This window comes from Ostrea edulis, chromosome 3, assembly GCF_947568905.1.
Source record: "Ostrea edulis chromosome 3, xbOstEdul1.1, whole genome shotgun sequence".
NCBI lineage: Eukaryota > Metazoa > Mollusca > Bivalvia > Ostreida > Ostreidae > Ostrea > Ostrea edulis.
In genome coordinates, this window is record NC_079166.1 from 73176642 (window position 1) to 73189539 (window position 12898).

A 12898-nucleotide genomic window follows, 5' to 3' on the forward strand; every position below is an offset into this window, starting at 1 on the left:
TGACAATCTGGCTGATCGTGTCGTTGGTCATTTTATATATATATATATATATATATATATATATATATTAATTACAATATTCTTTTTCACCCATTTCAAAGATTAGTAGTAGTCACAATATATATGAGAGTAACTTAAATGTGACGAGAGGAAAAATCCAGTTTGAAAATTGGAGATTTTTGTATATACATTATCAATAAAATATTGAGGGTCGGTAGCAAAAACGTAGGTAGGGTTGGGAAACAGGAAACACAGATATATCTTATTTTTGTCCAAACCGCAATAACCATGCACTAGCCTAATTATTCTAAACATCCACAATTACATCCCACAACCTTTATGTCCAGAACAATTTAGTGAGCAAGTAAGGACACAATGTATATAAAATGTATATTGGTTTTCCTTTTAAAAATAGAGGACGGTATTAGTGGAATATCAAAATGTGCACACTTCTACAAATCATCATTACACATAATGTAAAAACAAATTATGTCTCTTCCGTGATGCTCAAACGAAATGTTGGAAATCCGAAATAACAATGAAGTTTTAGAGCTATGATAGGCAAAAACAGTGTGCCAAAAAAGGGGAGTCAAATTCGTTTAAGGATAATACATTTTTAATATTAATTTGTTCTTCCTTAAACACCGTGGTCTCAAAGGATTGTTAACATCAAATTACCAACCTCCTAGAGTTTGCCATATTTCCTATACTCCAGGATGTATCAAGTTGGGAAAGGGAAGAAAATAAAATGAATGAAATTCTAGTCGACCTCATTCAATGTACGTGTATTAGTGGTATTAACATGATCACATACCTGTTTTTCGTTATTTTATTTCAACCTGATTGGAGTATAGCTGAGAATGGTGGATGTAGCGAGAGGTATGTAGCTCATTCTTTTTCCATGAAATTTATTACATTATTACAATTGATTTAAAGCAATACAAGCTGTAGCTGCCGCTAAATGAATTGCAATAAATAAAAAAGAACAAATAGAATACCATATTTATCATTTAATATATATAATTTCATTCAATCAGAATAGATGTGAAGGAATACAAACTCTTATTAGCAGAAAATGTTGATTCATGAATAATTCTTTTTCTGACAGTAATTCCGTTCGTAATTTCCAATGTGTATTGACCTTGGAGGTCACCGATTCGGAATAATGCGAAAGAGAGGTACTGGGCAAGTGTCAGATTGAACGAAACTCTTTAAAGTCATTTTTAAAACGATGTACTATTTGAAAACAAACGAAATGTGTATTTACTCATCTTTATATAACTCAAGTCTCAGCAATTCAATTATGTTCGGCAATCATCATCCCATTGACCGAGAGCATATGACAAATTACTCCGAGGCTATACAGTTTATATGAAACGCTCACTGTAGGTATGTTTTCAAGCCATACCCTCGTATATTTTGCTAAATATTTCCATCATATGATAAGGAGGTATTCTACATCGTCATAATGGCTTACTTCCTTTTAAAACATGGATAAAGATATACCCATAAACAGCGTTTGTCTATTCATTTCGAACATCATTACTTAGCCGAGTAGCTCAGTAGCTTACCACGTAAACTACTGAACTGTATGTCGTGGGTTAGAGTCCAGCAGGGGATGTATTGTTTTAGATTGTTTCTATTAAAACTGCATTTTTGATTAAATGAAATAAAAATTGAAAGTTTTCAATTTCAAAGTATTGTTTATATAACATCCACTTTTCATCTATATCAAATTTCTCTGGTGTAGCATTCCTTCTTAAGCTCTATATTAGTTAGACCTATAAGTGTTAATTGATGCATACTTGCAAAGTTGAAAAATACCACCATTTACAGCTTGTATTGCTTACTTATATATCATACCGATTTATAAGTATAATACGACTTATTGATTTACATGTATAGACTTATGCGTGTTGTACAATTCACAGACTTTCACATATCACACAAAAGATGTTTTCTGAAAACATTTAGTAGCTATGAATAGTATTAATGATAATGGTAATATTGATATCAATCGTCAGGTTCACATATACTAAATGATGCAGACAAATATATTTGGTCCATAAAAGTATCCTCTTGATCTTCAACTGAGGGGCAACCCCCATTAGAGGGTGGGATTAAGACGTCAATATTGGTACTCTTTAAATTCAGACTAACATCTTTTCGAAAAATAGAAAATTATTTGCATTCCCAGTAACAAATAATATTTCTGTATGTGGTAAAATACATGATTTTATGTTGGTTAAAAGTCCTTCAGATGCTTCATTAATATTTTTCAAGTCTAAATACATTTTATATTTGTATACCATCAGAGGTATAAAGATAAAAGTAAATTGGACACTAAAGTATTTTTATTTCTGACAGAGAAAAGTCCAACAGCATGTTTCCATTTTACATCAAAACAATCAAAATTTCAGTGTTGTGAATTCTCACTTTTTACACCTGTGGGTCGGATTTTTGCTGATTTTATCCATGTAGTGATTATTTGAAAGTATATTGTTTAAAATATTATTGTTACAAAGTACGAGTAGTTATAAATTCTGCATTTTTTTTGTCTTTTGTTGTCTTGGAGCAGTTGAACTTTATTCAAATGTATTTTTTCGCCAGTCATTGTTAGCTATATTGTTTGGTTGTTTTTGTTGGTTTGTTTGCATAATCTACTTGCACGAATAGACATATGTCTTCACCACATGCAGTCATTTAAAGCAGATCTGATTTAAAAATTCATTACCAATACAAATATTAGGCGCTTGAAACATTTCCTTTACGAAAGTGAAATCAAGGTATTTTGTTATATATTTGTGTTGTTAATGAATGTTTAAATTAGATCTGCTTTAGATGACTGCATGTGGTGAAGCCATATGATTATTCGTATTTCTTGAAAACTGATTTTATTATTTTCATTTAAATTGAATGTTATCTGCAATTAAATACCTAACATAAAGTTTAATACTTTTCAACCAGTTAGAAAAGATTGTTTTGCCTTGATGTGAAAAATCTTTCATTTGACAATAATTGATTTTGGTTGTGAAAGAAATTGCACGGTATTGAAATTATCATGTATTTGTTTACCACCTGTAAAACATGTATAGTGTAAAAACGTGTTTATATAGATCGCCTTTCATACAGAACAAAGGTATAATCCATACTATTTCGTACTTTTTTTCTTTTTTCAGTAGTCATTATCAAATACGAGAAGTTTAAATCTATGTTATTTAGTTGTTTGGTTGTATATCGTTTAACGTCCCGTTCTGGAATATTTCACTAATCTAGAGACGTCACTATTGCCGGTAAAGGACTGCAGACTTTAGGCTAATGCTCGGCCCCTATGACCTTTGAGGAGGGAGAGAGCTTTAGGTCACCTGCTGTGACACGGGACCTTGGGTTTTTGGTCTCATCGAAGGACCCCCCCCCCTTAGTCGCCAGCAAGGGGTACTGAGGACCTATTCTAACCCGGATCCGCAAGGGAGCTATGTCATTCGGAATACAATGACTATTTATATAGATCAAAACGTTTTTCTCTTTAAATTTGCGGACCCGTGGGACCTTTTGTGCTTTATTTTTCGATGAAACATCAGTAATAGCTAATCTCCCACCTTCAGCTTTTTTATCATGGTATTTCTTTTCATCGTATGAGCTTTGCTCCATATGATACTATGAAATGATAGAGAAATAAATAGATATACTGGTAATATTGTTTAATCATTAAAATATTTTTGCAACTCCAAATAAAAGACAGCAGAGAGTCCTAAACATCTACTTCATACTTAAGTATTTTATTGACGATGGATGTTAAGGTCGCTCATTACACAATTTTTTTTATCTAATGGTTCATTAAACACGTCTTGTGAAGTATGATTTCACCATTGAAAAAGTGATACAACCTCCTAAGTATTTGATATGAATTTTTGTGATTTATTCCGGAATGATAAAAATGGTACTTTGTTTGCAAATGAAATACGCTGTGATTTTATGCATGAAACCATGCCTAAACGACTCAATTAGACGTTGGAATTGTTTACATAAAAAATATTCATGAAAATTTAAAAACGTTATTTGATCATGTTTTTTTTAATCTATGGATATTTTTTTAAATATCAATCAGAAATAAGATATACCAGAGGAATATATTTTAAAAAGAAATTAAAATGAAATGGTCAAAATTCAGAAATATTACGATTTTTCTTATTTGAACTAAGCCCTATCGGAATTATAGAAAAGTAGTCATAAATAGTATTGTAATCAGAAAACTACATTCCCTTGATGTAAAATGGTTCACAAATTAAACGAATTTATAAAGGAAACCGATTTGTTGATGAACAATGCATACAATTAGCAACAATACTATTATTTTAGCAATTTCTATCAATTTTGATCGGGATCGGTACTTTTTTCTCTAGTTTGAATATTGTGATTATATCTAAAATTTGGTCATTTCGTTCCAATTTCTCTTTATATTATATTCGTCGATACATCCTTTTTCTAACTGACATGGTTTTTTTTTTTTTTTTAGATTTTATCCGTAGATTTAAAAATATTAACAAATAACGTTTTCAATTTTCAGAAATATTTTTTTCTAAGAAATTATAACGTTTTTATCTGAATCTTTTACGCATGTTTTATTACATATTCATATCATGCATCAAATCACAGCGAAACTTCGACTAAAGCATCTCTCATTTGCAAATAAAACACCCTTTTTATCATTCCGGGGAAAATCACGAAAAATTCATATCAAATAATTCAGACCTTGTATCACTCTTTTGATGGTGAAATCATATTTCATGAGAGGTATTTTAACGAGCCATTAAATAAAATTTTAGTATAATGGGCTACCTAAACGGCAAACTAACAACTCAACGTTATGACAAACAGGAGAGCTTGTTCTGCGTATGATCTGTTTTTTAATCGATGCAGGCGATTGACAAACATGTTGATGTTATGGGGTCTCAACAGTTTCGTTTAAAGTCAGAATTTCGCAGATTTTTGGGCCGTTATAATGATCTAGTTTTTCAATACAACCTATCATTGGGTCAAATGCTGTGTGACGTGTTTCATACCGATTGCTAGGACGTTTGTGGCACACTGATTTTGATTAAGAATTACTGCTTTTACTTCATCAAGATACATGTTTAGGGCTTGCGGTGGATGTGACAGGTCAACAAGGATGCTTATTTATCCTAGGTACATACGCACACCCCTGGTATATCCAAGGACCGTGTTTACCCACCTCTCTTTTTGCATTTCTCATAGGAGTTAAGAAATTGATCACTGTTCGTTATCTTCAACTTTCATTGATCTACAAATATGTAGATTTCTTTGGCTATATGGTATTTGTTCAATCGATTGTATGAATAATATTTGAACAAAATTAACCACATGAGCCTGCCCGATCATAATCATTCACATGTACATACAACCTTACTGGTTAACATAATGAAGCATTCCTTTATAGAAATCAAACTAGAATCGTAATCCCCGACAAGTCTTTGTGGGGTCTAGATTTTGGATATTGTCCCTTCCTCGGTTCCACATTTGTATTAGTTCGATGTAAAATGAGTGTATCATTACTGCTGATTTTCATGTCAGATAGCCTGTTTCCGCTTGCTTTCATGTTTACAGGTTCAATCAAACGATATGCATCCTATGTGTATTTGAATCTCATTCTAAATCAAATGTCAGCTCCCTTATCCACAGGATATGGTTTTAGACAAAGTCGAATAGAACAAAACTATCCACTGAAAATTCGTGTGGACCGTTTTAAGATATTCACCGATCCTTTAATTTGTTTTCAATGATCTCGACATTAAACATTTCTCATGAGTAGCATTGATAATAACTATGCAAATACATGTAAGTACATTATTTTTTATCCTGCATTTGTATACTGGTCGCCATACAATCTTTTGCATGATGCAATTTTGAATTCAATAATCTTTAGACACAATTTGGTTCATATATTTAAAAAAAAGAATATTGATTTCATGTTACAGTACGCATGGATGCTGTGCGGAAACAATATGGAATGAAACACTCGGCAGATGTACAGGTTTGTATTGCTCTGTTGTCATAAATGCGAGAATTCACCATGGACACCAGGGGCATTGCACTCCACACAATGAATAATGAACGAATTTGACAAGTAACACAATAAGAGAGTAGGGAAGGGAAATCAATGATATTTCTTAAACCAAAATTTAGACATATTTTTCAATAGAACAGAACTGTAAATGCTACATGCTTCTATGAACGTTATCACGCAACTGTCCTACGTTATACATACACCGCGTACATCAAGATCACTAACAATCACGCACGCTCACACACACACACACACACACACACACACACACACACACACACACACACACACACATCTCATGTTGAAAGGTACCCTGTATTTCACCGTAGATCCACCCATGAATTGACTATATATAGTTAAGGAGTCATTCCCCTAGGCATATTCTCCTGCTGCTTCCTTTTCGTTTTGCATTTCTTTGAATGTTGTTGATTTAATGTTTACACTATTACCATAACTGTTTTGTTATGGCATGTCAATCTCTTCTGTGGCCTGCAAAGCGATATTTAGATATATCGACGACGTTTTATCTATTAGCAATGCTGATTTGCATTCATATGTCGATTCGATATATCCTTGTGGACACCACAGAGTCGTTCATCTCTGCTTCATACTTAGATATTTTATTGAAAGTATAAAGTAAGGGCACACTAATAACTCAACTTTATGACAAACGGGATGATTTCAGCTTCTCCGTCGTCAACTTCCCATATTAATGAAGCAATATTCCATTATCACCTGCATATGGTGTTTGATTCGATACGCAATAGCGTATTCTGCTTATGATCAGTTTTTAAATCGAGGCAGCCTACTGAGAAACCAGTTGATGGTGCAATGGTTTTAACAGTTTCGTTTAAAGTCAGCAGTTTGCAAATTATATGGTCGTCATAACAATCCAGTTTGCCAACACAACCTATCATTGGGTCAAATGCTGTTTGACCTGTTTCATACCAATTGCTAGGCCGTTCCTGGCACAATAATTTTGACTACGTATAACTCCGTTTACCACATCAAAATAAGGGAATCATGGCGAATTTGACCGCAGCACAGGGGATACTTACTCCTCTTAGACCCTGATCCCAACTCTTGTATATTCAGGGGGTCTTCTTCATCCAACTCTCTATTTTGTATTACTTATAGGAGTTATGAGATTGATCACTGTTCGATATATTCGCCTTTCATAGATGTTGGGTCTCAGTTCAATGCAATTGATACGAGTTCAGTTTCGCTATTGAAGTATTTAGAATTTGATAAATTTTATATCTGGAAGGAGAAATGAATTATGATTGATTACTTTCTTCATGTTATACGATATTAGTTGTTCCACTCCAAAAATCCATACAAAGCCAACACAAACATTGCTTTAAACACAGATGATTTAAATGCATTAGAAACAAATCATATATTCGATGCAAAATGTATTTATAATATGCATCTTAACATCCTGTGAAGGAGTATGTTTTCGACAAATAACAATATTCTTTCAATTTATCAAGGCTAAAAATAGGAGACATGGTTTCAGCAAACAGTTAAGCTTATGAATACAAATGAAACATATAATATAAGCGCAAACACAAAATGAAAGATGAAGATAACGAACAGTTAACAATCTCATAACTCCTATAATCAATACAAAATAGATAGTTGGGTAAACACGGACCCCTGGACACACTAGAGGTGGGATCAAGTGCCTAGAAGGAGTAAGCATTTCCTGTCTACCGGTCACACCCGCCGTGAGCCCAATATACTGATCAGGAAAACGGAGTAAAATCCTATCCACTGCATGCTGAAAGTTCTTTTTAATCTCCAACAGCGTTAGGAATGATGCATTTACACATTTGACCAATCCGATATACCAACATTCAAGACAATTTCACCTAAAATGTAAGAACACAAGGAATGGTAGAACCATGTCAATTTTGAGAAGCACTTAATCTCAGTTCTATGTATAGTTGGTATTGCAAGTGAATGAATCACGTATCCCATTAAATACATTTGCTGATTCATAATTCTTTTGCATAAAAAGGTAAACATTATTCTTTTATATCCAACTCAAAATTCTAAATGTGAAAGAATGCACATTTGTGTCACTGTAAAGGCAAATAAATACAATATCTTAAAAAGTTATAGGGACACCTGGAATGTTCTCTTGGAATTGTAAAATAAAATAGATCTTGTGACTTGCCCCCACATATCTAATATTTTTTATCTAAACGTTTCCTATTATATGGGCCACATTTATAGGGGCGTACATTGTAACAGTAAGGGCATTGTGTTTTTTCTTCGTACATGTACATCGCAGCTGAGTTAAGGCTATCCGAGAAAAATCACAGTGCTGTTATAAATGCACCTCTGTGCACTTCGCACCACATGACGTCACAATGAAAAAGTACGTCACAGTGTACATGTTCTGATAGTTGTATCGCGGGGAAAATGTCATAATATTTTTCGTTATTTACTACTGTTATCAAGTGATAAGCTGTATACGTGAAAATATATCTTGTCAAATGAATATATATATAATGTATATATTATTCCTTTATGATATCAAATAATTCTCCATTTTTTAGATATAGTATAAACGAAGGTGATATTCATATTATATTGTGACCTTGAAATCGCCCCTAATCTGAATGACTGATGTGTTTAAAAAGTCCCTCATGTACATAAATTATCTCATACTACAGAAACTGCGGCAAAGTTCAGGTTCATCTGCTATTAAAAACAATATGAATATTTCTGCTATATAGTCTAGATAAATTTATGCGTTTGAAAAGTGCGGGGACCAATTCCTGTCTTGTATATTAAGGGCATGATATATATAAGAATGTGGACAACCCCGGTAATTCGCTGATGACTGTTGATATGTTGTTAAATTACAGCATGATTAGTTCGAGTATGCATTTGGTCCCAACACTTTTCATGTTAAGGGTTTTTATTTTTTTCTGAGTATATCAATAAAAATTCAGCTGGTTACCCACATGAACCTGAACTTTTGTTCACAAGTAGGGCCTCTTGCTGTTTTCCAAAAATAAAGTGTTACGTGATATTTAAGTGACGTCACGGGAAATTACCATGAGGGGAATTTACTGTAGCTCAGTCACAGTCAACATATGGGTGGTATCGTTTCGGTGTTTAACCGTAACAAATGTAATGATACCTGTGAATTTGAGATGCAATTTCACTCCATGATTATTGTGCATTTGACTATGGAAGCCCTTAACCTAGCTGCGATGTAGTATACACACTTCTGTCCTCAAAACGCAAGTTAATGGGATTGATTCAAAACCCACTCGCCCACTCCATCCCAATTGTTTTTTTTTTTCACTTTTAATAATCAAAGTATAGTGCCTAATGTGTTTAAAAAGGTTTCACAAAAAAGAAGGTTATATTTTATCTTAAAAGCTCATTTTACACAGTTATTATTTGTTTTGTAAACAAAGTTTGCGATATTTTATTGTTTACGAAGTTTTCAAAAGCAATGAACATCAATCTAAATTCAATGTATCTATCACATTTCAAGTATTCTTTAGGTGAAATGCGTCACCTTAAAGTTAAATTTGGGACTGTGAAAAACCAAGATGTTTTAATTTTAAGATTTCACTGGTTCGTTTGTAAGCATAAAAAGACTCGAGTAATTGTTTACATAACACAGTTCCAAGGCTAAAATCTTGCTCTTATCCTTGCATTTAGAAGGTCAACAGTTTGGGTGTCAACATTAAATGAGTTGAATTTTAATGTTTAACATAAAAAATGAAAACTATTTTTATTTTCAAAAATGTGAACCAGTCACTTTAAATGTTCTTCACTTAACACGTTTTATTTGCCCCTTTCTCTACCGTTTGATTTTTTCTGTGATTGTTCTGTATAGATCATAACTCCTAAGATATGCATGTAGTTCCTGTCAATCATCAAACACATATGGTGTGGAGTATGTAAGTTTTCGAAGTATTTAGGCTGGTCATATACGTTTGCAAACACAAATCCCCCGTTACTGTTTATGAAAAACCGATTTGGAGGTTATGATGCATACGATAGATCGGTCAAAGGTCCAAAAGGAAAATTGCACTTCGAAAAATATAATGATAATGCGTTAAATTTTGAAACCAGTTCAAACACTTTGAAAAGTAATTTCTAAGTACAACATTAGAACATGTATGAAAGCTGAATAGTATCAAATATGTTCATCTCGTTATCACTTTGAATTTCCATACGTGTAGTAGGATTGCTGGCTGATCATTGTAATTACATTATATAGGAGCAATACAACCACCCCCAGTACAGAGAACACACCTCTATGTCATGATGTACTGATTTAACAATGATGTATTTTACATTCCTGGTTGAAATCTCACCACTTATTCTTACAAAAGGACCAAGAGACTCTATTTTAGGATGACCCCACCACTAGGGCAACCAAAGGAATATTTAGAGTCTCTGTAAGTCTCATTCGTTATTTTAGCGGGACAGAATGCTACACTTTGTGAAAATTAGAGCATTTAAGCACATTTGCTACAAACAAATCGAACATCTCGTTTAAGATATGTCTGTACAAAGTGTGAAAAGATATGGAAAACATCTAAAATAGAAATGCAACAAACTAAGTTAAGTCAAGTTGATCAAAACATTAATGCTTACGGAGTAAGTTTTCCCGTATAAAGTAATTCTGTAATCGATTAATTCCTTTTCACATATTGATTTAACGTTTCTTTAGATACCCCATGTTTGTATACAAGTATCAGTAAACACTATTCTGTAAGGAAACTTTCAAACATACATGGATTGTGACAAAATCTGAAACAATGTAAAACTTTGAACTCAAAAGAGGTAGATTTTTTTTGTAGCAAGGGTGTTTTAGTCGCCCCTTACGACAAAACATTGCTCTATTTAGGCAATGGGAAAAGTGCAAGGCATAAAGAACAACATTTGATATTGGCGCATTAACTGACTTACTTTTAAAACATCCAAAACGAAAACTGAAGCAGTGTTTGCAGTACACACACATGCGCGCACTCACATACGCACGCATATATATTTGAATTCAAAATGCATTTTGCCAACCATTTTTGTTTTGTTATATTAAGACAAATGCGAAAAAAATAACATTGATTTTAATGAAGTTTTTTTTACCGACCTATTGACAGGATGCATGCCTGGATACTTTGGCCAGTACTGCAATAAAACCTGTGAATATCCACGATATGGTATGCGCTGTATGAAGAAGTGTGAATGTGAACAGGACAGATGTAACTTCGTAACAGGATGTCCACACCAAGGTTTGCTTACAAAACCAAGATACTGTATAATAGTGTAGCGACATGTGTTGGCACGTTAAAGGTTCCTCATTGCTACGGTCCTGAGCGCTAATCATAGGTCTAAGTTTGTGTTACTTCACCTACAATTAGTGATTTCTGAATGTGAGTGAACAATCAAATGTCAATTAGAAACCCTCATATACTACACATATAGCATCGCCAAAGCAGAAAGTGTGTTTTGTATAAAAAAAAAAAACCATTGTGAATTTGCCTTTCATTTTCAGAATTTGCAGTACTCTTTACTTCACAAGCAACGGATTACTCTATGGAAATGCAAAGAGCAGACTCAGATAATTCTACGAATAAACCAATAGGTAATTGTATTCTAGTCTAAACATTATTTTCCCTCTTTTGATGGGGATCTATATTTATGCAATGTATGATACCATGCATACAACGGAATATATACCGACGCGTAGAAAAAAAAAGTGTGCTCTAAAATAGGCATATGTACACTAATTACCAATTAAAGACAACTTTTATGTCTATTGTTTGAAAATAATTATATTGTACCCATCAAGTTCTGGCAAGGGGACAATGATTCAGCATTCCACTATTCCAAATCTCTTGAGCTGTTTTTGTGCTCAATATCAACGACTTCTATTATGTATGCATCAACATATTACACATCCATTTTATCATTGATTTCATAGTATTTGAAGTACATGTGTAACATTTCAATGCATCACATTTTCGATAAAAGTACGAACCATCTATATATTTCAGAATGTGGGAATAAAGTATCAATGTATATATTGTTTGTCATAGTTGGGTAAGGAAATCAATGGAAGAATTTGGAGTACGTTCGGCACTCACTAGTGATACAATCATTCCATCCCTCCATTATATCCTCGTCATACAAACAACATCGAACTGTTTCCTTCGATAACTTGTAATTTAATGGTCGTCAAATGCATGCACCATTGGTAAGTCTTACTGATACACAGCTCCATTACATGTGCATGTTACATTGCCATCAGTCACATAAACCTTACTCTTTGTCTTTATAATAATCAATCGGGATAAAGAAACTTTACTTCAACTGGTATCGTTGTGACCTCCATTCATGAAATGGACGATGCCATTTCATTTATTTTATTTCATTATTTTATTCATTTGTTACTTCAGATTTCATATATTTTTTTTATATTTGTATCAGATCTCCCTTTTTTTGAAAACTGCTAAATTTTCATTAAACCGAAAGTCAATGAGAGAAAATGCGTGTGATGTCTAACGTAAGAAATTCGTTTCATGCAAAAAACACACCATGGATAGTCACCCTTGGCTAGTGAAGATGATAGTAAAGTGATCCATTACACATTTGTGACAAGTGTGGAAATACAAACTTAACATCACTAACATTTCACAAGGTTGATTGCGTTTTGATGAACATGAATATATATATATATATATATATATATATATATATATATATATAAAGTCATATAATTCGGACGGCTAGTCAAACGATGGCAAATAATCAACTTTTACTGGACAATTA

At 33.1% G+C, this 12898-nt stretch overlaps 1 protein-coding gene across 1 annotated transcript; it reads left to right on the forward strand.

Moving 5' to 3' along the window:
- Positions 1-650: 650 nt before the first annotated feature.
- On the forward strand, positions 651-12491 carry LOC125677464 (multiple epidermal growth factor-like domains protein 10). Its single transcript, XM_048915545.2, has 4 exons — positions 651-879; positions 5997-6052; positions 11227-11358; positions 11622-12491. Exons 1-4 carry the CDS (start codon positions 749-751, stop codon positions 11729-11731), a joined length of 429 nt encoding a protein of 142 aa, XP_048771502.2. The 5' UTR covers positions 651-748; the 3' UTR covers positions 11732-12491.
- Positions 12492-12898: the final 407 nt, after the last annotated feature.

Coding starts and splice junctions, on each gene's coding strand:
- LOC125677464 (XM_048915545.2), top strand. CDS start 749: ATGAATGAAATTCTAGTCGACCTCATTCAATGTACGTGTATTAGTGGT. Junction 6,053..11,226: donor AACACTCGGCAGATGTACAG/GTTTGTATTGCT, acceptor ACCTATTGACAG/GATGCATGCCTGGATACTTT. Junction 11,359..11,621: donor AACAGGATGTCCACACCAAG/GTTTGCTTACAA, acceptor TTTCATTTTCAG/AATTTGCAGTACTCTTTACT.